The 25,888-nt window shown below is 48.7% G+C and overlaps 1 protein-coding gene across 1 annotated transcript in view; it reads right to left on the reverse strand.

Annotated features, from left to right (window-relative positions):
- Nucleotides 1-5,381: 5,381 nt before the first annotated feature.
- The window catches only part of SUSD5 (sushi domain containing 5), a 31,824-nt gene continuing 11,317 nt past the window's right edge, over nt 5,382-25,888 (reverse strand). Inside the window, exons 4-5 of the mRNA XM_024565657.3 lie at nt 18,451-18,639; nt 5,382-8,995 (exon numbers count right to left, since the gene is read on the reverse strand). Of these exons, the coding sequence (XP_024421425.2) occupies nt 7,689-8,995; nt 18,451-18,639 (1,496 nt within the window). The 3' untranslated portion in view covers nt 5,382-7,688. The remainder of the gene's footprint in view (nt 8,996-18,450; nt 18,640-25,888) is intronic.

The raw sequence follows: 25,888 nt of genomic DNA on the forward strand, positions 1-25,888 counted from the left end.
CCCGATCCAGGAAAACTGGTGGAGGACGAGGGCTAAACTTCTGCACATCTGTGGCGGTCTGCACGTGGTCCGGCTGCACCACTTCTGACACCCCCTGAGAGAGAAGCTGGACGACAGCGTGCAGAACTGTGGCTTTTGCCCCACACTTTCGCATCTCCTAAGTCTCACCGTGGTTGGTCCATTCCAGTTGGGGACAAGGTTCAGTGATCAGGCCCCGAGTTGGAAATGGAAGAAAGCAGAGGGAGTCCTGTTTCGCTTGTTCCTTCAATAAGTATTTATTGAGCACCTACTATGTGCTAGGCATTGATCTGGTACTGGAGATACTGCACAGAATAAAAGGAAAAAAAATCCCTGCCCTCACGGAGCCCACATTCCACAAGGAGAGACAGACGACGAGTAAACAGGAGTAAATATATGGAGTGTGTCAAGGGTGATAATTGCTATGGAGAAAAACGAACCAGGCAAGGTGGTAGGGAAGCCTGGAGGTGAGGCCCCAGTTTTAAGTAGGGGGGTCAGGGAAGGCTGTGGGTGACAGCAGAGCAGAGACCTCAGGAAAGCAGCTCTCAAGGAAAAGCATTCTAGGCAGAGGGAACAGCATGTGCAGTGCTTTCCAGGGAGAACGCGCTCGCTGTGGTCAGGGACCAGTGAGGAGGCCCAGGAGATGAGTGGGCAAGGGGAAGGATAGAAGGAGAAGAGGCTCGAGACATGTAAGTATGGTGGAGCGGGGAGAGGACAGATGGCCTAGGGCCTTGTTCAGCATGTAGGGCCTTTGGTTTCTCTAACTGGGATGGAGGCCCCTGGAAGGTTTGAGCAGAGGAGTGCCTTGACTTCCATTTTACTAGGATTATTCTGGCCGTCATATTGTGAAAAACCTGAAAGTGAGCAAGGGTGGAAGCGGGGATACGAGTTAGGAGGCTCCTGCAAAATTCCAGCAAAGGGAATGCAGGCTTGCACCTGGGAGGTAGTCATGGGAATGACGCTAAGTGCTCAGATTGTGCATTTATTTTGACAGCAGGGCCAGTAGGATTTGTGGACAGATCAGATGGTGACCTCAAGGTTTTTGGCCTGATTAACAGATGGGATGGAATTGCCATTTCCAGAGATGGGGAAGATAGGGGGTGGATAAGTAAGGAATTTAGTGCAAAGCAGGCTGAGTTTGGGGCGAGAGGTTCAGGCTGCAAATAAAATTCGAGTTTTCTCAGGTCCGGTCCGCAGCAGAGCCCGAGACATGAGGGATCTGGACGCATGTGGTTAATTGCTGTGAAAGCCTCCATTGGTTAGCTATTGCCTGTAACTTAGGGGGCAGAGGGTGTCTTTGAAGACAACTGGCTTGGTCAGCCCAGTTCTCTGGAAAAGGGACTATGGACCATTGGCAGCCAACAGGCAGGCCCAGAGAGAAGGGGAGAAGGGGGGCAGGATGGGGGTACTGGCCCCATGAAGGGGACCTGGGAGGAGCTCCACAGAGCCCACAACTGAGCCATCTGCGTGTAAATGGTACTTGAAGCCAGGAGGCTGGATGGGATCATCTTGACTGTATGTATATATTGAGAAGCAAGAGAAAAGGGCCAGGGATGGGGCCCCGGGGTCCGCTGGGCCATGAGAAACCCACCAAAGAGACTAAGAAGGAGCTGCCTTTCAGACGGGAGAAAACAGGAGAGTGAGGTGTTCTGGGATCTGAGCTTCCTTTATTCAACCTTATTCTCTCCTCCAATAAGCCACTTAGTCTAGTTGGCATTCTCTGGGGATGAAGGCAGGAGCAGACAGGACTTTTCCACCATGGCCTGGAATGGAATGAAAGGACATCGAGTTTGGGGTCTTTAGTGTAAGGATGATGAACTGCCGGTGGAAAACATACTTTTGCTTTTCCAGGCTTCCTTCTCCCTCATCTCACTATTCCAACCTCTGGGAACCCGGATGTGCCCTATCTCTCCTTCGGTCCTGTCCTGTGCCCTCACCCCCTTTCTCCTGAGAGCGCTTCCTCTTTCACCTGCACCAAGTCCTCCTGCCAAGATCTTCTAGGCCACCCAACTACTGTGGCTTTGGCTGAATTTGCCCAGGGGGCTGTACGGCCAAAGGAGTCAGTGTTATTGCCATTATTGATGTCCAAAGTCAAGGTGCCCCCGGCCAGCGATGAGTCAGATCCTCTATAGCTTCCGACCGTGGGGTGCTGGGTTCTCCTTTCTTCCCTTGTCTACTCTCTACTCCACCAAAGAAGCTTCTTTTAAAGTCAGTGGGGAAGAGGATCATCAGGCAGGACTACAAAGTAGAGGGGGACCCAGTGAGTGCCCTTCCCCAGCGTTCCTGAGCGATGGAGGTGGTGCATCCTGCAGCTGTTTAACTCTCCCGAAGCTCCAGGCTGCCGTGGACCTTCCCCCGCCATGTGAGAAAGTGCAAGGAGACCACTCCAGGGGCAGGGCTGGGCTGCGTGGTCCGACTCCACCTCTGTGCCCTGCAGAGCTTCCATTTGGTCCTCTTGCTGTGGTCCTGAGCCTGGGCTGAGCTTCTTGTGGAGGATGTATTTCCGCACAGGGTTGAGTGGTGGTGGTAGTGGTGGGGTCCTCATTCACTCTCTGAACTTGGCCTCTTTCCATTGGGGATCGAGAAGCACCTCCACCCCCATCCTAGTAATGGCCCCTGAGAAAGAAACCCTGGGGACAGTATGGTCAACATTGTCAGCACTTTGCTCTGTTTGAAGCGTGTGGAACTGAGTTACTAAGCTTTTTACTAAGCTCTTTTTTCAAAGGAGACCAAACCAATCTGTGTGTGTGTGGGTGTATGAATGAGCCAATTCCTCCAAACCTACCACGAAACCCCAGTGTGCAGGCTGCAGTCACTGACCTCAAGCCAGCGCCTCCCTGAATGGGTGTCTTGGAAGAGCCTAGCAGATTCTTGTATTGAGACCTCATGGGTTCAGCATCAGTCTGGTCTGTCTTTTGAAAAAACAAACCTACCTGTGAGCTTTGTGGGAGTTTCCAGACCCGCCTACGATGCCTCACTTGCCCTCTGACCCACCAAACGCATGCAGTGTTCGGTTTCCTCTGGCTGGTCCACCCAGGGAGGCCGCCCATCGTGGGGCGGGGGGATCTGTCCAGCCCCACTGCTGCCCTGGTAACCCAGGCAGGGGCACCCACTAGGTAGGGTCTAACAGCTGCTCCCTGTGGCCCCTGTTGAGGATCAGACTGTAACAGTGAATGGCGGAGGGTTCGTGTGTACACATAGGTTTAAAAGGGGCTAATTGTCTGGAATATCTCACATACCAGCACATTCAACATACTAATATCTTTCTGAGTCTCAAGACTTTCTATTTATCACCCCGAACCTGTTGTCCCCCCTCTGGGATCGCGGAGTACCACTGGGTACACTGACCACAAAGGCCGCCTTAGGAAAGGTTGCTTGTAGGAGTTCTTACTAAGGGAATGTTAAAAGCACAAAAATTGTATTGAACCAAACTCAGTGGCAAACAGAAAATGATTTGTTAGATTGTCAGTGGGAAAGGGTTTATTATGACTGCCCGTGGGATAAACAGTGGCCGGTTTCTGCCAACATTTATGGAAATAACGTTTTTAAGTTTTAAATGTGAGCTGTAAACCTGAGCGCCTTCAGTTTTTCAAAAAGAAAAAAAAAATTCAATAGTGAAACTGTGGGGAGAAGGTGGATTGGAGCCAGAGAAAACATTCTCCTTTAATAGTGTTTGCACATGGAACTGCAACACAGTTTGTAGCGAGGCACTGAGAAAAACCCACAACTAATCCTTCATCGCAGCTGTCTGAACTCTTGATCATCTGCCATCCCCCAAACAGCAACTTCTTTTTTCTGGTGACTCCAGGCTTGAATGACCTAGTGTGGAGAGTTTAAACTATATACAAGGGGCGGGGGGGAAAGGAGAGGAACCTTAACTAAGCCTCAGCCAAAGGTTTTGTGCATTGGACTTCCTGTGCCTGCAGCCGGGCAAGGCTGTTCCCTGCCCCGTGCCCGTGGCATCTCCCCGAGAAGGAAGACACCAGCACAGTCCAGCTTCGCCTGGACTGACCCTCTCCTACCCCAGAAATAAGTGTCGGGAGCGGCTGTTGTTTGTGCCATAGTAGAGTGCTTCTCTCTCTCTAGGGCAGGCGTGTGAGCCGCTATCCCCTAGCACCTCCAAGAGCTAGGCTTTGGCGAATAAATGGGTTGGCTCACTATGCTCTCGGAGCTGATAGGGTAAGATGCTGGTGCCTCATTTTACAAGGAAAGAGCAGGAACAAATTAGGTAGGTTGGCCAACAGATCAATCCCAGCGCTTTACTGCTCACCGCAGCGGGGGCCGTCAGTAGGCCAAGCTGTAAAGGTTGCTGATATAAAGGGGGCTGATGTCTTTGCCACCCCTCCTCCTGGGGTAAGGCAGCTTATACAGTCTCACTCTTGTAGGAAATTAGAACCTAGGAAATCACTGAAAACATGAATCATATTAGCTTCTATTTTGCTTACTCTTTTCTTTCGCTATCCACGGGATGAGGCTGTCTGAACCACACCCAGTTACTCTGGCATCCAGGTTCTAATGAGCTCTGTTTTCTCAGGTCCGTGAGATTTCTGACATTGACCTAGCAAAGCAGAAGCGTCACCCCAAGGATGTTCAGATCTCCAGCAGCAAGTGGTCCTTGCTCATCTGGACCAGGCCGAGGGCCTTTTAGGAGAGAGAGGCTCGTTCTCCCAAGGAAGGTTTTTAATTTTTTCTTTAGAGACCTGGGATTCCATTAGGAAAATCACTTCAAATCCAGGCTGGCTTTGGATCTGATGAGTTGTTCCCTCACTGCCAAGGTCTCCGAAGGGAAAGAATATTCACTGTTTCAAACAAGGCCCAAACTCATCTTCGGGCCTGACTGCCGACAGCCACCATGTTCCACGCATGTCACTAAAGGGCAAGCAAGGAGAAAACGAAGAGAGTGGAAGGAGGCAGGTGGAAAGAGTGAGGAACCGGCCGGTGTGAACACAGAGACCCACGGTAGAGAGAGTTCGAACATGGACTTCTAGAGGGGGTGGCTGACACAGATTTTGTTGATGTCAGTGGAAAAGTTTGGGTTGAGGGGTGGTGATGGCGGGGGGAAGAGTTTGTGCGTTGACAGATGTCTTGGGTCTGGATCCCTTGAAGCAAAGCCTTATGCAAGTGATGAGTAATCCCTGGTTGGGTGAGGAGGAGGGAGGGAGGAGGGGGCTGGGGCTCCGTAGGCTCCCCCGAAAATCTGCTGCCTGGAGAGTTAGGCTTAGAGGGTGGGCAGCCTTAGACACAGAAAGTTTTAAGACATTATTTTCAAGATTATTAGACAATTTTTTTTTAACAAGAAAAAGTCACTGTAATGTAGCCTAGGTATAAAATACACTAAGCAACTGTTTGGGGAAATAATCATTTATTTTAAATATCTCAGAAGCTTTGTGTTAATGGACCCTGCCATTTTCATGTACATTAAACATTTACTAGTCTCAAAACATGCATAATGACAGTATTTTGATTATTCCCTCTCTACATGCATTTTTAGATCGTATGACATTAATTTAGATGACACCAAATCAATGAAAACTTCAAAACTTATGTGTTGGGCTTATTTTGCAGTTTATGTCTACAAAACAATACATTTGCATGTATTAATATATTTGTAATACATTTATTAATACATTTGTATTAATATGACCTATTTTGGGGTTGATATGATGTGAATGTTCTTGGGTTATTACATAATAGTTGGATAACACAATCCTAATTTTGAGACGGAGGTTACTTTATACAGTTAAAAATAGGAAAGGTATCTTATAGATTAGAAAAGAATCTAATTTATAGATATACACAGTCTCTGGCTTTTATTCTGTTGTGTTTTGCTTTGGCTACTTGCAGAAAGCATTTCATTCTTCTTGTTCTGGATTTCGTCTGGCACACAGGTGCTCCCTTTGGTGCCTTCAGGTCTTTGTTTTACCCAGTCACGGAGACTAAGGTCCTTCAGTTTTCTGTAGTGTCTTTAGAGCTAGTGAAACTATTATTTATCCAAAGCTTACACCCCAAAGAGGTGGCAGAGTAGAAAACATGTTTCAGGAATTTTTTTTTCCCATAGATAAAACGCTACTAACAACTCTTCACTTATAAAGAAGTTCAGGGTCTCTCTTAGAAGACACAACAAAACTTAGACTCTTAGTCTCAAAATAAGTGGATGCCTTCATCACTTTGTACCAATGAAAACGATTCTAAGGAGGTGATTAATAGTAGAAAAATGTTTTGCTTCTATGCCACTACATAGGAGACCATTGGAGATGGTATTTCACCAGCTCCCTCAGTTGTACATTGACTTCTGTACAAGACGGACCCCAGGGGTTACTCATCTTCTGGGCCTCTGGAGCTTCAGCGGGCCTCAAAGCTCAGAACTCATTGGAAACCAATGGTTCTCAAACTCGAGCGTGCATTTAAGGCACCTGGAGGGCTGGTTAAAACACAGAACCAAGCCCCCCTCCCAGGGTTCCTGCTTCACGTGTCTGGGGTGGCACCAGGGAATCTGCAGCCCCAGCAGGTTTCTGGGTGGTGATGATGCCTCTGGTCCGAGGACCAGGCTTCGAGAACCACTGTCATGCACAGTACTCGCTGAGCCTCCAGGAGACGACCCGGATACTATGAAATGGGTTGCTCAACAGCCAGACAAGGCCATCCTGGATTCATGCTGTTTCCGTAGAACTCACCATGGCCACAAGAGAGTGAAGAACAGAGCAGCACGGACCATTCTTAGTCTCAGCTCCTGTGCCTCTCCATCACGTAGGTACCCACACCTGATAGCCTAGTCCTTAGCCCTCTTAAATGCCCCCGCCCCATGTCATTCCCTATTACTGAAGTTCAGAGAAATGGTTAATCCTGAGAGAGGAAACCAAGGACTGAGTTCTGTTAGTCCTGGCAAAAATTCTGAGACATTCCTAGGCAGCGGCTGGTCAAGGACAACTAGGCCACTTCTTCCGAGAGGAAATGGTGTTTACCGGCACAAAGCTAACCTTGTTTTTCAAAAAACGATGGGCGGTCCCACAGAAAGGAGGGAACAGAAGTGGATGTGTGTCCGGCTACTCCTCACTGCCCGCCCCCCGCTCCCGCCAACAAAATGTCAGTCTTAAATTCTCTCCAGTTTCAACAATTAATTAAAAAGAAGTCTCGGAGCTTCTAGACTATGTCCTGGTACTTAGCTCATCTGCCCTCGGCAATGTCACATTAAAAGGAAATAACCTGTTATTCTTCTATATCCCACTCCCAACCTTTAAATATATGTCACTTATCCTAAATAACACTGCTCTCGAATGCTCCGGTTATCACACCTGTTTCAAAAACGTCAGGTCACGGAGTCAGTCATTTTATTTCTTAACAAAAGAAAAGAAGACAATAGTACGATGTAGCAAGAGGTGGGTTTTGACCTTGTGGTGGAATTCGGGCCCAAGCCCAGGCCTTGGATTAGTGCAATTCTTTCCAGGGCGGGTGGTTGAGGAGACGTTGGCGTGTGTGAAGACACCATCCAGACCTCCCTGCCAGGTGCCTCCAGAGATCCTTCTCGGCCTATGAGACAAAGACCTGAGGAAAAAAGACAAGCCCGATGCCACCTGTTTCCTGCTCTAGTGAATTCTCAGTGTTTATCAGTGTGACGGGCCACAGTATGTTTTCCTACCACGTGGCTTTGGGAGAGCCCACTCCGAAGGAGGCTAGACCTTCTCCATCTCAATCTGCTGGTGGTAGTGCCGAGCCTGCCGCTGGCCCACGTTCAGCTTGTACACGGAGCTCTTGTGCTGGCACCTGCGGTAGCCCCACGCGGCCCCCACGCCTGCCAAGAGCAGCAGCAGGCACAGGACGGTGACAATGGTGGCAATGATGGGGCCTCTGCTGAGGCTAGGACACTCGTCCCCCACACACGGCTCCGAGGTGGGAAGAAGCTCCTCACTTGCACCTGGGCCAGGGCCTTCCTGTCCCAAGAAGTCTTCAGACAGCAGGTATGGGAAGTTGTCCTGGGCCTCGGGAGCAGCGGTCTCCACGGGCGTCTGGGTGGCCACCGTGGCAGTTGAGGGAATGTGGTGAGGGGTCTTTGGGACAGCAGTTGTTTCTGTCTCCAGGGTAGAGCTGGTGAGTTCATAGGGTTGGGTGGCCACGGGAGACTTCTCTGTGGCAAATCTCCAAGGAACAGTTGACTGGTGGTACCTGGTTAAGCCATCATCCCCCTTGGTGGGTCCCTCGGTTTCAGACACACTCTTGGGTGTGAGAGCAAAAGCCTCTACATCTAGTGTTTGAGACGGAGGAACCGAACTATGGGTCATGTCCTCACTTGGTGTGAGGGTGGTACTCCTGTGCTTCTTAACTTCCACAAGAAAGGGCTGATGGGGAGTAAATACAACACATTCTTCCTGCCCTACTGATCCGTCCCCCTTGTTGCCATCTTCCTCCACTTCCTCCTCATCTGCCTCTATCTTCCTCCAAGCCCCATCAGTCACAGGGTAGCCATCCAACCAGGACTCATCGCTACTGCTCACCATTGGGTCCCCTGCCTTGCTGTCATTCCTGCCCAGGGATGGCCCCGAGGAACCATCAGTGCCGCTAGAAGTCACCTTGGTTTCAGGTTCACCTGGGGCCAGCGTCATGCCACTGTGGTTGTCCCCAGCAGGGAACTGCTTCTTGGTGTCATCCTCCACCTCCTTTTCCAGCTCAAGCTTGTGAAAGGTCTCAGCAGGAAGCCAGAACAAGTACTTCCCTTTCAGTACAGGTCCTGGCAGGTCCGTGGGGGCGCTGCTCCCAGTGCCGGGCAAGCCTGTGGTTGGCACAAAGGTTGTATCCTGGGCTATGTTTTCTCTCCCCACAGAAACGGAGACCAGATGGTCCTGTTTTGGAACCTGCTCAGAGGCCTCTCCCTGACCCCTGTCCTCCTCTGCCTCTGTCCGGGAATCCTCCATGAGCTCTTTGAATGACACAGATCTGTCATCAGGGAAATTATCTTCATAGTCGATATGCGCCTCTGCCTCATCTGGAGGGAAAGGGGGAAAACAGCCTCGTTAGGTTCAAGGTCACAGAGCCCGTGTTGAACACGAGAAAGGCAAATAAAAAGCGTAAGGGTTGAAACAGATTAAATAAATCTGTCACTTACAGATGATACGACTGCGTATGGCAGACAAACCCAAGGCATCTACTACAAAAGCTGTTATAATCAATATGTGTTCGAGAACACTGGGCCTACAGTCCATATAAAATATCAGTTGTATGTCTATATACCAGCAATAAACACAAAACAAAGGTTTAAAAAGATGCCATTTGCCAAAGCACTGAAAAAACAAACAAACACATAGGAATAAATCTAGCAAAAGATGTGCCAGATTTCTATGTGGAATGGTACAAAATATTGCTGAGCAAAATTAGAGAGAGCCTAAATAATTGAGGGGATAGACCATGTTAGTGTAATGGAAGGCTCAAAACTGTTGTCAATTCTGTCAAATTGATCTGTCTAGACTTAATACAATCCTTAAAAAAAATCCGAGCCCTGGCTGTTGTGGCTCAGTGGATTGAGTGTTGGCCTGTGAGCCAAAGGGTCGCCAGTTTGATTCCCAGTCAGGGCACATGCCTGGGTTGCAGGCCAGGTCCCCAGTAGGGGGCACATGCGAGGCAACCACACATTGATGTTTCTCTCCATCTCTTTCTCCCTTCCCCTCTCTAAAAATAAATAAATGAATAAATATAATCTTAAAAAAATCAGACACTGACAAGCTGATGCTAAAATTTATGGAAATACAAAGGGCCGAGAATAGACAAGGCATTCTTGAAAAAGAAGGAAAAAGCTGTAGGATGTCCACTACAAGATTTCACGGTTTTCTATAAAACTGCAGTACTATTTAAGACTGTGGAATTGGCACAAGAATTGATCACAGGATTACACTAACATTAGGAACTTCTGTTCATCAAAAGCCTCCAGGAAGAGAGTCAAAATACAAGCCACAGAGTTGCAGATATTTGCAATACATATAACCTCCAAAGGGCTTGTATCCAGAATTTATAAAGAACTTCAACAAATGTGTAATAAATAGGCAGACAAACCATGGCAAAGTTGGCAAGATACTGGAATTGGCACATCACAAAAAAGAAATATAGTCATTAAACATGTAAAGATGCTCAGCCTCAATAGTAATAGAGAAATGTTCATTACAGCCATAATGAAATACCATCACACAGTCCCAGAATGGCTGAAATTAAGCAGACTGACAATAGCTAGTGTTCACAAGATGTGTGCGTCGCTGGTGGGAGTGGGAATTGGTGTCATAGTTATGGAAAACGAAATTGAACATATGCGTGCTCTGTGGCATAGCAATTCCACTACTATATAGAGACTCAACAGTGATGTGTATAGAGAATAACACAATGAACTCCTACAAAGCAATATGAAATAAATGAAGAATCTAGTAGAAAAATGGGCAAGAGAATTAATAGCCACTATACAAATGAGATGCTCAATTAGCCAATAAACAGAAGGTGCTCAACATCGTTACCAGTAGGGGAAAATCAAATGAAGCCATATGGCAATTTATACATCAGGATGCCAAAAATTAAGAAGACTGACAATATCACTAGTTGGTGAGGGTACGGAGCTCCTGGAACTTCCGACACATGTACATCTACTAAAGTTGAACACACACACACCCCATGACAGGACAATTTAACTCCTTGGTATATACTTAAGAAGAGTGGAGGCAACATGGGCACCAAAGACCTGTACAAGAATGTTCTTAGAATAGCCCCCCACTGGGAACAACAAAAATGTTCATCAAGAGTAGAATGGAATACTCCACAGCAAAGAAAAGAATGAACTACAGCTTCATAGAACAAGGATGGGTCCCCTAGACATAACGTCGGGCAAAGGAAGCCATACTCAAAAGTCCACACTCTGTGCTTCCTTTGAAACGAAGTTCAAGCTGGGGAAATGTAATTCATGGTTATAGCATGAAGTAGAGTGGTTATTCCAGGGAGGTAGTGACTGGGAGGGAACATCGCGTGTCCTTGGATTGCTGGTGGTGTTCTACTTGATTTGGTGAGGATTGCATGGATGTGTTTATGATATGGTAATGCATTGTGCTCTTTAACCTTTGCGTTTTGAAACGTTCTGTATTTTTATGTTACTCTTAAATAAATATTTAAACAAATGATCAAAAACACACACTATATTCCAGAAAAAAACTGACACAGAAATTGGCTACTGAATGCCAAGTTTAAAAAGAATGATTCAACTGATAACCAGGCAGAAAAGGCAAATCAACAGCAAGAACAAAACTTAAATCAGGCTTGCCTGTCATTTCCCCTCAGCTTTCCATAGGAGACAGGAGAACAATGCCTATAATCACTGAGGGAAAGAAAATGTAATTCAACAATATGATACTTTGTTAAGAGATCATTCAATTATAAAAATAGTAGGCATCATTCATTTTTTAAGGATGTTTGTACTTTGAAATATTTTAAGAATAGCCCTGGCTGATGTGGCTCAGTGGATTGAGCACCAGCCTGTGAACCAAAGCATCACCGGTTCGATTCTCGGTCAGGGCACATGCCTCGGTTGTGGGCCAGGTCCCCGGTGGGGGGGGGGGCGTGTGAGAGGCAACTACACATTGATGTTTCTCTCCGTCTCTTTCTCCCTCCCCCTCTCTTGAAAAATAAATAAAAATCTAAAAACATATTTCAAGAATACACGGTGTGATACTGTGTGTGTTAGACCCATTAAGCAGTGAACCAGTTGCTACTGGCCTTCCAGACACGAATTCACAGCTGAGGTGTGGACAGTTAGCATTCTCATCAGGAAACTCACCCTCTAGACATGGCTGCCACCGGTACTTCTATTATCTGCATCTTGATCAAAACCATCGCTTTGCTAATCAGCACCCTGAATATCTAAATGGCTTTGTCCTGGTGACCGTGGTGGCCTATTAACTACTATGATAACTGCCAGAAATGTGCTGTCATTGGTAAAGCGAGAGGTATTTATGATACAGGGATTGGCTAAGAATATTTTAGAGACACTTCTTGCCCTTACATGGACAGGGTAAAACGAAACTAGACCTAGATGCTTGAGACAAACCTTAAATGGTCTCATTGGGAGTCATGTGTTACCCACTGGAACTATGGGAACAGGGTCTGTCTGTGCCGGCGGTGACCCTGCACTAGGCATGCCACCCTGTTCCCACTGCAAACCCGCCCAGCGACTCCCGGCCCGGGAGCTCTGAGAACAAGAACATGTCCCCTCTGCCTTGTATTCCCAGCACACAAGGGGAGAGGTGGTTGGCACAGAGCAGACACTCCATAAATGTTCGTTGAACGAATAAATGAGTGAGTGAAGAGGTGAATAAGTGAGTCGTGGAAGCCCGCTGTTTTGATAAAGCTTGATTCAGTCTGGAAGTCTATCAGCCAGGGCATTATTTGTTTCGTGACAATAGCAAAGAATTGTAAAGGACTTCTTAGTTCTGGCACTGAGCACAACCCATGTCTGCTAAATTCCTTCTCCCAGGTAACCTACCCCATGAGCTTAAATATGTCATGAAGTCAAAAGGTACCTAGAATATGAGCAGGACATGTTTTCCTCCCCCGTGCAGGAAACATCGGCCTAGTATATAAAATTAGAGCTCAGGGTTTGGGAAAGGTCAGCCCACTGGCTATGAGTAGGCCTGCCTTGACCTGGATGGACCCTTATGGTCAGTCTGAGCTCAGTGTGTGTGTGTGTGTGTGTGTGTGTGTCCTCTGGAGGTTCTGCTTCCAGAGCTCCCTGAGCCCAGAGCAGCTGTGGACGGCAGCCCAGGGCCCTGAGCTAAGCTCTCCCGGTCTCCACAAGCCAAGGTTCTGGCTCAGAAACAGGTTCCCACTGTGTCAAAACCTCAGATGAAGACAAGGACACCAAGCGTTTATAAATAGTCTACTCAGGAAAAAGTGTCCCAAGCCTGTTTTTCTCCTCCTGAGTGACAGTCACGTTTGTCACTCACTGAACTTTAACCAAAAATCAAATTCTGCCCACCAGACCAAGGAGCCCAGCTCTTCAGGATGCTGTTTCTCTCCCCTCCCCTCTGCCTTCCTGAGCCTGTGGCGCACACTCTCCTTCTTCGTCCAGTGATCCTCCCAGCCCCACGCTCTCCCCGAAACCGGTGAGAACACAACGTGGGGCCTTGTGAATTAGACTAACAGGTCCAGGAAATGTAAACTTCATGGGTTCTCTTGGCAAAAACCAGGCCATTCCCTGTGTGTTTATATTTAACTGTTACTTTAGGCAAACAGAAGACCACAGAGAGACAGAACTCAGGCGCAAGAGGAGAAGGCTCGCTCGTGCGCGGCCTGCGATATCAGGGTGCGGCAGGGTCAGGGGTGAGCCCAGCAGCCTGGGGTTCTCCCAGCGCCGTTCATCTTTCTTCATGTTGTTGCATTTCTGGAAGCCCACACCTACTTTCTTTTTTTCCTCTGGTCTTGGCTACATGGCCTTTAAAAATAGTAATTTTGAAAAAGGCACCCAGACAAGCCAGAAATAACCCCTGGCTCAAGGAACCTCTGAACAAATATGGCAATATTGACGAGGAACGTCGGAGTTCGGTTTCAGTCTCATGTTTTATTCTGTGAAGGAAGTTTAGTCCAGAAGATGAAGAAAAACAGAAACTGAAGTTAATTTAAGGAAACAAAAGAAAGGCTTTAGAAGTGAGAGGAAAGAGCAAACAACCGGTTTGCAAAGGGAGCAAACAGCCTGCCCTGCTGTGTTCCTCTTGAGGTTGAGACGCCTCCGGAGGAAGCACAGAGGCGTGATGCAGGTGTTGGAATGACACCTGCCTGGTTTTATAGATGCAGGTGTTGGAATGAGACCTGCCTGGTTTTCCATCTTGGCTCTGCTTCTTTCAGGCTGTGAGATGCAGGCAGGTCACAGGACCTTCCTGTGCCTCAGTTTTCCCATCTGTAAATTGGAACGAGCCACTTCTCCTTGTGAAGATGAAATGGGAAATAAAGCGTGGAAGGCTCCTCACATAGAAAGGGACACGGGGAGGACTGGGGAGGATGGAAATGTTCTGTTCTGGTTGTGGTGGTGGTTTCATGGGTTACACACCTGCAGCAGCTCAGACTTTTATACGTTAAATGGGTACAGTTTATTGTAGGTCAATTACACCTCAATAGGGTCGTTAAAAAAAACAACAGAACAACGACAACAGAAATAGTTCCCGGGATAGAGACAGTATAGAGATAGTATGTGGCCTGGTTAATGACAGCTCCGTTCTCGGTGCCTACGTGGAGAATGTGTCCCGTTCCCACAGCTGTGACAGACCAGGGGAGGGGCAAAGACTGACTTTTCCTTGTGGCAGTGGGGCTGGCCGGGTGAGGTGAGGGCTGCTGTCACTCGCTTTCCTGGTTCTACAGACCAGAAGGTATAATCAGAAGCCATGGTGCTCGGGGCAGAAGCTCTCACGGGCCTTTCGGAGCCTTTGTCAGGGAAAGTTTTAGAGAAGGAACAGGGCGAAGCATAGAGGAAGAAGTCTATGAGTCTCTCACTTCCTGGGTTGTCCGTCTTTGGCTACTGCTCTCTCCCACCCCAACCAGAAAGATGGGATGAAAAGCCTCCCCGGCAACACGACACAGAGGCCACAGGGCCACTGAGGGCAAAGTCAGAAGAGCGCAGCGGTGTGGAAGCCGTCGTGAGGCCAGGTGGAGTGGGGGCCAGTCAGGTGCCAAGGGAACCACGAGGGCTCCTTAGGAAGGCCACTGGGGGGACTCGTGCAGGCACCGACGCTGAGGTTATGTGGCTGGGGTGGCCCCGTGGAAGGCTGCGAGGTCAGAGACTGGCCGTAGGGTGCAAGCAGCCAGAGAAAAAATATGGCCTTGAAGATGGATGTAATGTAAGACTTGGCCGAATAAGAAGCCCAGAGAAATCCAAACACAGCACGGAAGTCTGCTGCACACACGCTTAAGGAGCAAAGAAACAATTTTTCCGTAATGAGGGCAACAACCAATTATAGTTAGATATTGACAACATGGGAGAGGTATGACAGGCATTCTGTGCTGCCCAGTGGGGAATGGAAACCAAGAAGATGTGTGGATTTGGACGGGAGAATGGAAAACTAAATGGCCACAATCAGGCTCAGACGTAGGAACCCAAGCTAGAGAAATACTACCCACAGAGGGGAGAAAATGCAGTTAAATAAGTCCTCACCCGTAGAGGTTAACGGTCGAGGCTGCAAAAGTCCCCACGTGTAAGAGAGAGACCTCACGGCCACCACCTGTGGCTGGACCTTCACCTGGTGGTGAACACAGCTGGGGCTGCATGGGGCTGAGGCGCCTTCCCCTATGGCCCTCTCATTCACCCACCCGGGGGTGCACGCCCCTAGGGGATCACTGCTGCCTGTCACAAATTTTCAATCTCAGCAACCTCACTAATGGATGTTTTTCAAACCCACGCTCCACTGAACTGAGGGAGCAACTCAGTTCCCCATTGCAGTGGGATGCCATTGGGGTCCTGCCCAGGTCCCCTTGGCTGGCCGGTGTGCCCATCCCCCCAGCTGCTGCATTACCAACTAATGGTGCACAGCTTTTCTAGGAAACGGCCCTTGTTGCAATGGGAGCCTCGCTTGGGAGGTTCCAGGCCTTTCGCCCTCCCTGCCCGGCAGCCTGCAGCCAAGGACAGACTGACATGGAGGAACTCCAGGCTGGGCCCCTTGCTTCCGAGCAGGGCAAACCCTGCGGTGGGATCCATGCTCCACAGCTCCCTGTGGGACCAGGCAAAGCCAGGATCCAGCTGAGGCCACATCCTTCACTTTTCTCTCCGTCTCTATCCTGCTTCCTGCCTGCCTTCTCCCTCAACAAACCATGGCCCCCTGAACAGAGAATCTGACCCAAGTCAGCCAGCCAGTGTGCAAATGCCCCAACAGTGACAAATCTGACTGAAACGGTCTTCACAGAAGCCCTGAGCCCCGAGTCCCTAGAATCTCTGAGATCAGGGTCGTGTGAGCACCAAGTTGTTTTAAGTCTTGACCTCCAAGATCCCTGAGCCTTGAGGCTTTCTGGGGCTGGAAGAGGTCATGAAGGGAATAGGGGGAAGGGACCCTATGGCCACCTCAACAGTGTACATGGGCAGGTTCTGCCAGAGGGCTCTGCCTGGGCTCTAGCAGCTCACAAGGAAATATAACAACATGTGAGGAAATGTAAGGAAATAGAAAGAAATGTCCTGGGTTGGGAGTGAGGGAAGCCCCTGGCAGCCACAAGAGGTGTGGGCAGGGTTGGTGGCTGGGCCCAGCACAGAGGGGACAGGTGCTCCCTGGTGGACTGAGACGGCAGAGGCCACAAGAACAGGATGTATGGGAGGCACACGCTAGAGAGTTACCCGCTGCTTGCCCACGGGGTCCCCATCACATCCTCGAGTCTCTTGGGCCATGCCTCTTTTGAGCATTTCTTCCATCGGCAAACACACGCTTCCTTTAAAATTTCACCTTCTGCGACACCTCATTTCCCAGCTTTCCCTTCTACCTCATCCCCTGCTGCTTTGCTGTCTCCTTTGAGGCGTCCTGGGTTTACTAGGGGCAGTTGTGCTCAACTTTGTATCCACAGCACCTAGGACTCTGCCAAGGGAAGGGAGGTGGAGCGAGTGAGCAAAGGAATGAGCGTTGTCATCCAAACCCAGGTGAGTCCAACTCCGAAAGCCTTGTTTGACCCACTCTCCCAAAATGACTCTTCTCCAATTTCAAGCAGTTTCCTCATTGAAAAAGTTGACGTTCACTGGAAAAGTTACTGCAAAATGGAGCAAACGACCCGGTGACGATATTCTCGTAACGCACACACACACTTCTTATAATGACACCGAGATGTGAAATATTAAATCTGCAGAGGAATCAAGACTGTAACAGTCTGTATGCTCAGCCAAGTGTAGAAACCCAAATTCCTGCCCAGCAGCTGAAGGCTCTAACAACTCTGCTTTGCAGTGAGGAAATAAACACCATTTCAGACACACAAAACCTGCATTTAGTTCTCACTCTACTGGGGCCAGTAAACAACCCATTTGGCTGGTGGGTGTGGCTCAGGGGACGGGGCAGCTTCAGTGCCTGAGCTGAAAGAGAGCCAGCTCACTAACCCTCTCTGGGCTAGCACCGGTCTGCTCCGGGCCGACACATTCAACAGAGCAGGCGCTCAGGCCTCACGCCTGATTTGCTCAGACAGGTGAGTGATCTGAACTGGCAAGGAGCTCCCGCCTGCCACAAAGCGGCAGCAGCAGAGGGAAGATGAAGAAAGTGCTAGAACATTGCTACAAGAAGGCTTCTAGCGCTTATCCCAGTCTGTCTGGTTTTGTTACTGGTATGCAACGAGGCAAGTAGATGCACTGCCAGGAAGATTTTAGAAGCTTTTTAAACATGACAGACAAATGTTATGTCTATTTAATTTAACAAAAAATTGTGCTCATATTTGGAAGATCTTTATTTAATTTAGTTTTATATTAATTTGTTTTATTGCATTTTACTAAAGCATCAGCCTGCCAATGACTAGGAAAAAAATTTAATGCTGAAAATATGAGAAGTAATAAAACAGACAATAATAATAAAAAAACTATTCTTTAAAAGACACTCCAAGAAGAAAAAGCCACAGAATGGGAGAGAAGATTGGCAACACATTTAGTTAAGAAAGTTTTATGTGAAGAAAGAAATCCTAAATTATGTAAATAATTCAAACCGATCTGATCAGGTTTGGGACGCTCAATGCCCATCACGAGTCTTTTTAGTCTTAACTAAATATTCGGACTTACATGAATGCCACAGGCTACGGGCCGAGTGGCCGGCAATTCTTGCCGTCCGGGGCAGTCCACCCAGCTGTCCTGGAGTTGCTCTCTGCGCTTCACCCTTCACCCCCCACACCTCCTGTGATTGCTCAAGTGCAAGGGACTAGGACTTGCATGTGTGGCTGTTGGACCCGCCCTGGGTTACAAACCCCACGCCCTGGCGCGAGCCACTAGCTCTTGTCAGGGTCCCCACAAGGGTCATGGTGTGTGGAAACAAGAGTCACCCTCTCAGGGAAGCCCACAGCCGGGCCTCTCCTGTGTTCATGACGGTCCTCCCAGCCCAGTTTACCAATCAGGGCCCACTTTTACCATCAGCTTGTTGCTTGGAACCACAGCTGGCGCCCCATGTTGATCGGTTTCCAGGGAAACGAGCCAGACCCTCCACCCAAGGTCAGCTCTGTCCTTATGGCAGAATAGGGGGGTTTTGTCACCTGTCTCCCCAGCACAGACCATGAGGAGCTCAGGTGTGGAGACTACACTTGAAATGCTGCAGGGACACCCAGGTGGACATGCCGCCAGGTCCAGAAGCCAGGGGAAAGGTCTGAGGGCCCCTTGTCAAAGAGACCTTTCTGGAGACGAGCCCCCCCCCCCCCCCCCCCCCCCCGACGAGGCTCTGCTCACCGTGTGGGGGCAGGTGGACGTGGCCCAGCCCAGGGGCGGCTTACCTCTCCCACAGGCCTGCACCAGGCCGTACCACTCCCCACAGCTGTTACACAGCAAGGTGAAGGCACTTTCTCGGTGGCCCGTGACGTGGCCTGGGGCGCACACGTACAGCAGCTCATCCCCCATCTCCAAGCCGGTGCGTCCCTGCAGGATGGTGTGTGGGAACGAAGGCGGGTCGCCGCACGGCTTCTCTGAGGACAAGGAATCACAGTTAGCGTCCCCAGACTATGCAGACCTCCTGCAGGGGCGGGGGATGGGGGGGAGGAAACGACTCAGGCAACAACTCCCCTCCCCTCCCCCATGGGTGCTGCCCACCCCCTGAACAGGGATCCCCCTGAACTGGAATCACAGGGGCTGTTTCTCCTCCACTCTGGCACCCCAGGACCTGGCAGAATGGGGCACAAATGAGGCACTCAAAATATTTCTTGAATGAATACACGTGCTTTTAAAATACAACTCCGTATTTTAAAAATTCCAGGCAGCACTACCCTTTAATGTTTCTTTGAAAGGAGGACCCAGAGACAAATGCCCAGCAGCAAGCTCCCCACCCCCTTTTTGGGGGGCCTTATTTACATAAGTGAATAGGTACTTGTCAGAAGCTAAAATGTTAGAGACTATAGAGTACCGTGAGGGTGCCCCTCCCCTCCTCCACCCTCGCCCTGGCGGTAACACTGTGACCACGTTGGTATAACCAACAGATACAGACGCAGATGCAGATACAAACGCACGTAGGTGGGCGGATACATATACTGGTAGTTAGACAGAGTTGTGTGTGTATGGTTTCTAACATAAATGGGATATCGCACGTATTACTAAGAACATGCTTTAAAAAAAATAACCCCAAACCCTATTTTTTAGAGTAGTTTCAGGTTCACAGCAAATGTGAGTCGGAAGTACAGAGAGTTCCTGTCCCCCTACACCTGCCACGCACAGCCTCACCTGTGACCACATCCCATGCCAGAGGGGCACGTCTAGTATGACCGATGAACCTATGCCGGCATGTTATTACTATTCCCCGAAGTCCAGTTTGCATTTGGGCTCACTCTGTGGCGGAGCCTCACGCTTGGACCTGAAGATGGAGAAGAGCCCCCCCACCCCCCGGCCCAGGAACCTCTTCCTGTGCCTGCCTTCAAGCTGGCCCCAGTCGGTGGAGGACATGGCCCAGGTCTCCTCTGAACTCCCTGCCCCAGTTCTCCCGTGAAAAGGTTTTCACTGGTGTGAGTAAAAAAGGGGCTATGCAGTAAACCTGACAGGCTCGGGGTCGGGGGGAACCCACATGGCAGGCCTCACAAACTCAGTGACCAAAAGGTCACCCAGGATGGTCTGATCACAACTCCCTCATCCCAGGCCCACAGCTTGCTCAGCGAAGGTCAGTCTTTACCATCAGTGGGGCCTGTTCACAGTTCTCAGGCCTGCTGCTTTCTGTTTGGGTTATTAATTATTGATTCAATTTCCTTCCTTATATTGGAGACCAGAAACTCCAACCCATGTTTCCCTTAATATTTCAGAGGTCTTTCCACATTAGAACTATAAATTTCCTCAGTCTTTTGAAAGGCTACATTCTAGCACACATTATTTAATCATCACGCTGACATTTACATTGATTCCAAGTTTCCGCTATTATAAACAACGCTACAATGAACAGCTCATGTGGACATTTTTGTACATATCTTATTTCATCTTAGGAAAAACTTCTAGAAGGCAAATTGCCGCATCAAAGTGATGCACCGAGGCCTTTTTTTGAAAAGGAAATCATTTTAAATTCAAATTTCCTCTTCTAATTTTTTATGTTGGCCAGGAAAGCCTTAAGCCCTTATGCAGTCAAATGGCCTAAGAAGCATGTTACTTAAAAGAAGATATGCTAAGAAAGGATGAAAACAGAAAACACAGCTTACGTGTGAAACCACCTTGACTGGCCTCCGGCCTGTGGCTTGGGTGCCCTTCCTCAAAGACAGCCATGGCAGCGCACGTTCTTTTACTGGAGAGGTTTTTGCATGGAAAAGGGTGTGGCTGGACTTCAGGAAGTCAGCACAGAATGTTGCACTTGAACCAAAACTGCCTGGACTGTAGCTTGAGAGATGAAGTCCTTATTTCGTCTGTGGGTCAGTTAGGGCCAGGCAGCCACCTGAGAGTTGCCGCAAACCCAGGGGCACCCCACCGAGCAGAGAGAGGTCATTCTTGGCTTCACTCAGCCCTAGCAGAGCATCCTGAGATGAATGGACCAAAGTCATGAGTCTCGGTCAAATAAGGTTGTACCAAATAAGTGCCAGCTGGTATCTCAGGGGTAAAAGACTCCATCTCCGTCTCTACCGTCCACTGCTGCCTACATCTCACGCTGGACGTCCTTGCCTTTTCTCCTCGCACTGGGGTCTAGTTTCAGGAAACTGTAGGCTCTTCATACTCACTCACTATCAGAGGACCAGTAAATACTTGCACGCTCACACAGCTCTATCGGCGGAACTCAACACCAAGTCTTTGGAAGGAAAATCCAGGATCAGGTAACTGTTTTGAGAGTAAAGGGGAACTTCAGGCCAAGTTCACACCCCATTGGTCGCCGGGGTACCTTCTCCCTCAGATGTCATTTCCAGAATGGCCCAGGCCAGATTCTGGCTCAGGAAAACCACAATAACGCTCCTGAGAGTCTGGGCCAACACACCATACGTTTCTGCATTTCCCACAAACGTCCGGGACAGGACACACACTGCGCCTTACGTGGTGTGACTTCAGAAGCTCTGAGACAACAATTCCACCACTTAGCACAACCAAGCGTGTGCCAAGAACACCACCCATGTCCAGGCGCCACTTGACTTAGTCCCTTTCACTACCCTTCCCATCACTAACGTTCACCAACCTCACAAGGGACCTATGGAAAACAGCTGGCTATATACCTGGTCCCTATTCTCCTCTTTAGGAAAACTTACATTTGGGCGGTCTTCACGGCTATTCTCAATTATTCCATGGGTAGAGATTGGGGCTGGAGGACTTCTCAAGAGCTGGGTTTCAGCAGTTTCAACAGAAAGAGCAGTCTCGATTTATTTTCCCTCCCAAGGGGAGAGATTGGATAAGAGATCTTGTCTTGCAAACAAATAGTGTTAATGAACAATGACTTGTTTTCAATTTAAAAGGGTGCATTTGCTTGCCATTCAGAGATTCTGGTAACTGGTTTCCAGAGTCTAGAACTAGTATAAAAGCTGATGCTTTTATTTTGAGGAATTTTAAGACTTCCATCATGGCATTTGACATTCTAAAGACGAGCCTGCAAACCCCTAATTATTATGTCCCGAACCAAGGAGGTAGGAATTCCCACACAAATGCTTGACCTCTCCTCCTTCCTTTTGGCATTACCTAAGCTAAGTGAAGAAGTTACCTTTTGTGTCCACCTGCCCAGCTCCCTCCCACTTACTCCACCCAGTAGGCAACCAGCATTGTCCTCCCCATTCCAGCCAATTTTATCATTTGTTCTCAAACTCCTCATCACTGCTTTTCAACCCCGACTGTGCACCGGAATCTCCTGAAGGACTCATCACACACACGCACACATACACACACATTGCTGTGTTTTTGAGTTTCTGAGTTAGTAGGTCAAGTTCAGGGCCCAAGAATTTGCATTTATAGTAAGTTCCCAGGTGATGTGAATAGTACTGGTCCAGGGACTATCTTGGGGGATCTCCTGCTCTCAAGAACTATTGCACCCTCCAAACGAGGCCAAATTAATACGTGGTGACAGTAATCCAAACAGAGACCACCTCTGGCCCTGCTGGTGTGGGGAGAGGAGGAGCCTTTGTGGAAAAGGCTCCAGGGAACTATCTGGGGTTGAAGGAAACATTCTACATCTTGACTGATGATGAGGGATTTTAATTTTCTTTAACCTTTTACTACCATGACCACATATTCATGTTTATAATTAGAAAATATATTAAAAATATAGAATGGATCTAGTGAAACCTATCTCATTAGGTTGTTACCAGAATTAAAGGAGCTTATGCCTTGCCCAGTGCCCAGTACATGCCTGGAACTTCACAGAGACATAAGTATATATGAGTTCCATTCCCCAAGTAAGTCGGAGACTGATGGTCTTTTGACTCATTCTTCAAGTCATGGTGGTAATTGAATGCCCAGGTCCCTCAAACCAAATATAGCCAAGTACACAATGGCTGAGCAGGAACCGAGGGAGGAGGGGCAAACCAAAGGGGTTCATAAGATCCATCAGAACATGGGCCTGGTGGCACCATTGCCCGGGCTGCTCAGAAACTTTTTGTTCCTGGGAACTGACTGTGCATCAGGACTGACGTAGCCTAGGGGGGTTTGGGAGTAGAAAACTCAGTCCTGGGGAAGCCTGACCTGGTGCTGTATGGGCCTGGGTGCTGAGTGGCGGAAGAGGGCCTCACTGCTGACTGGGACAGGGATGGTGTGGGCTGCCCTCTGCATCCACTCGAGCCACTGGGGATGCTCTGAATCCAGCTCACTCTCCGGAAGCACGAGGACCACAGCTCGAGCAGAGCTAGGCTCCCCATACCATTGTTCCCTCTGTCTGCAATGTCATCTCCTCCTCTTCCTAACAGCTAATTCCAAAAACCTCCCTTCAGATTCTACCTCAACTGCCATTGACTCGGGAAGTCTCCCTAATTACCCTCCTCCTTCGTGTCATGGAAACACATTCATTTCTTACTTATCCTTACACATTGTCAGCTCCTTGAGGGTGGGAATGAGATCTCTATATCCAGCTGTCTGCCTGTTTATCTGCCTATCTATCTGTCTGTCTACCCATCCATCCATCCATCCATCCATCCATCCATCAATCCATCTGAATCACCCACAGGTCTGAGCACTGGACTTTGCATCACCCTGGACAAATAAACAAACTGCCAATGTCAGGTCAATGGCAATGAGCTCAGAGTCTTCCACACTCCCCCAAGAGACCTGAACTGAGTAAGTTCTATCAGGTGTTCAGAGCTCTGCAATTGGTTCCAGTGGCCTAGATGCAGCCCAAGAATCTCCCCAGAACCAATCCTGAGGCAGGGGGCCTCCTCCAGGAAGCCCTGGAGATTGGCTACTCTCAGAATTCCCTGATCGCTCTCCGGATGAGCCTCTACTTCTTCTCTTGATGACATAAAGGAAGGGAACGATTCCATTTCTGTTTTAAGAGAAGTCTCGGCAATGGTCGAGTATGCAAGGGAGGTGGAATGCAGTGCTAAGAAGGGGTGGGCGAGGGGGGCTGGTGGGGAACAGCAGCCCAGCCAGCCCTGGCTGGGGAGGGGTGGGAGACAGAAGCACACCCAGACTGAAGCCTTTTGGGTGCACTCCAGACCCCACGCCGTGGACCCCAAACAAGCTGCCAAGAGAAGCAGAGCCAGGGAACCCAAGTGGAGGCAGCTTATTTCATCAGCATCCAGTTGGTTAAAAATAACTTCACTTATTAGTTTAAGTGAGATCACCACAGGACTGGAAATTCACTCTCAGTGAGACAAAAGTACTGGAAGGAAAATGAGAAAAGTCTACATTCATGATGAATGTTCCACGGGCTCTGTTTTCCTTCTGGGCTCTCTCTAAGGCACCCGCCTGCCGCTTTTGGAGCTCGCACGCACAGAGCTAAGCAGCATGAGAAGCATCATCAGGGGAAAGACAACCTTCGGAGACGATACTGCGCCGGGAGATATGCTGTGCCAGACTTCACCTACACTCCTGCAGGAGCCCCAAGGAACCCCCTGCTCTCCAGCTCCTGCTAGGGCACGATCCCTTCTTTCAGCACGCAGATTTCCCTGCTGGCTGCGCTGTCAACCAAGGCCCCCTGAGCAGAGCAGAGGACCATGTGGGAGCAGTGTACCTGCCCTTTCTCAAGGACGAAAGGCAGAGGAGCAGGGACAGGGCTCTCCCTGAGTGTCCTTGGGGATCTATCCCGCTTTTCTAGAAAGCCCAAGAGGAAGCAGCCCTCTGCCTCTAATCCTGCCTCAGCATGGCCCTCATGAAGCCTCCTCACAAAGCAGGCCTGCAGGACTAGGACGCCAGTCTTCTCCCCGGAGCCCCTCCCCACGGGCCTGGAGCTGACGGGAGGCCAGGCCCGGCGCAGGCCAGCCGCCCTGGGAAGCACTTTGACTCCCACGACCCGCACACCGCGTGGCTTTGCTTCACACGTGGGCTCCCCACAACGCGGCATTTTTTGGTTTTGGGGCCTTTTTCCCTGTTGTTGTTATTGTTGCTTTTTTTTTTTTTTTGGAAAGAGTATGTAGATTGTTTTACTTTTTTGAAGTTTCTTGTTTTTATAGAATTTCAAAGTTACAGAGAAAGTATAAGAATAAGGAGCTCCCATAAAACCCTCTACCCAGATTCACCGATGTGCTTTATTTCGCCCCGTCTGCTTTACCATTGTTCTCAATAGATAGAGAGGTATAGCTATGTTCAAATGTTGGTACCGACAGAGAGAGCATATATGTGTGTGAATATGTATACATGTGCATCTATACCTGTCATTCTTTTCTGAGTCATATGAGAGTATGTTGTAGATATGACATCCCTCTGTCCCTAAAAACCTCAGAATGTATTTCCAAGAACAAGGATATTCGCCTATATAACTGCAATACAGTTACAAAAACCAGGAAAATGTAAGCATTGATACAATACTATTACCTAATTCATAATCCGTGTTCATATTTCATCGATTAGAGCTACTTTCTCCTGGTCCAGGATATAATCCAGAATCACACATTTCATTTCATTGTTGTCTTTATATTCTATTTTAATCTAGAACAGTTATTTAATCTTTCTTTGTCTTTCTTGTCCTTACACATTTTTTAAAAGAGGATAGGCCAGTCACTTTATAGGATGTTCTTAATTTGAGTTTGGCTGATATTTCCTCACAATCATACATTTGGCCAGAAATACTGCTGAACTGAAGCTGCATTTCTCTGAATGCAGCACATCGGGAGGCACGTTACATCAGCTTGGCAACTGCTCGATTTGGGGGTCACCGTCGTGGCTTTGACCTTGGATGTTTTCTACCTCTGGCTCCTTGCACTGGAACTCTGGGAAAAGGGGGCACACCGGTGCATACACACAACCTATTTAAAGGCCCGTGAGGTAGAAAGCCCAGGCTATCCTATTGGATGATGGGATGATGAGAAACACACAGTTCAGTCACGCCCAGCACCTCAGCCAACAGCCAGCCCACTCCAAGTGTAAGGCCACCTACCTAGCAACTGACTATAGACTCATGGATGAGCCCAACTGAGACCAGCAGAAGAATACAAATTGCTGGTGAAAAAAAAAATGAATGAACTAAATAAGCCTCTGCCTTTGGGATGATATGTTACACGGCAAAAGCTAACTGAAACCTCTTATTTATCAGGGGAAAGAGAGAAGACTCAGAAGCCCTGTGTACTCATTTGAGATCACTGAAGAATGCAGGTTACGCTGTTTTTCTTCTGGCTCTGTTCGTCTCCCTTG

Source organism: Desmodus rotundus, chromosome 8 (assembly GCF_022682495.2).
Source record: "Desmodus rotundus isolate HL8 chromosome 8, HLdesRot8A.1, whole genome shotgun sequence".
In the NCBI taxonomy this organism is placed as follows: domain Eukaryota; kingdom Metazoa; phylum Chordata; class Mammalia; order Chiroptera; family Phyllostomidae; genus Desmodus; species Desmodus rotundus.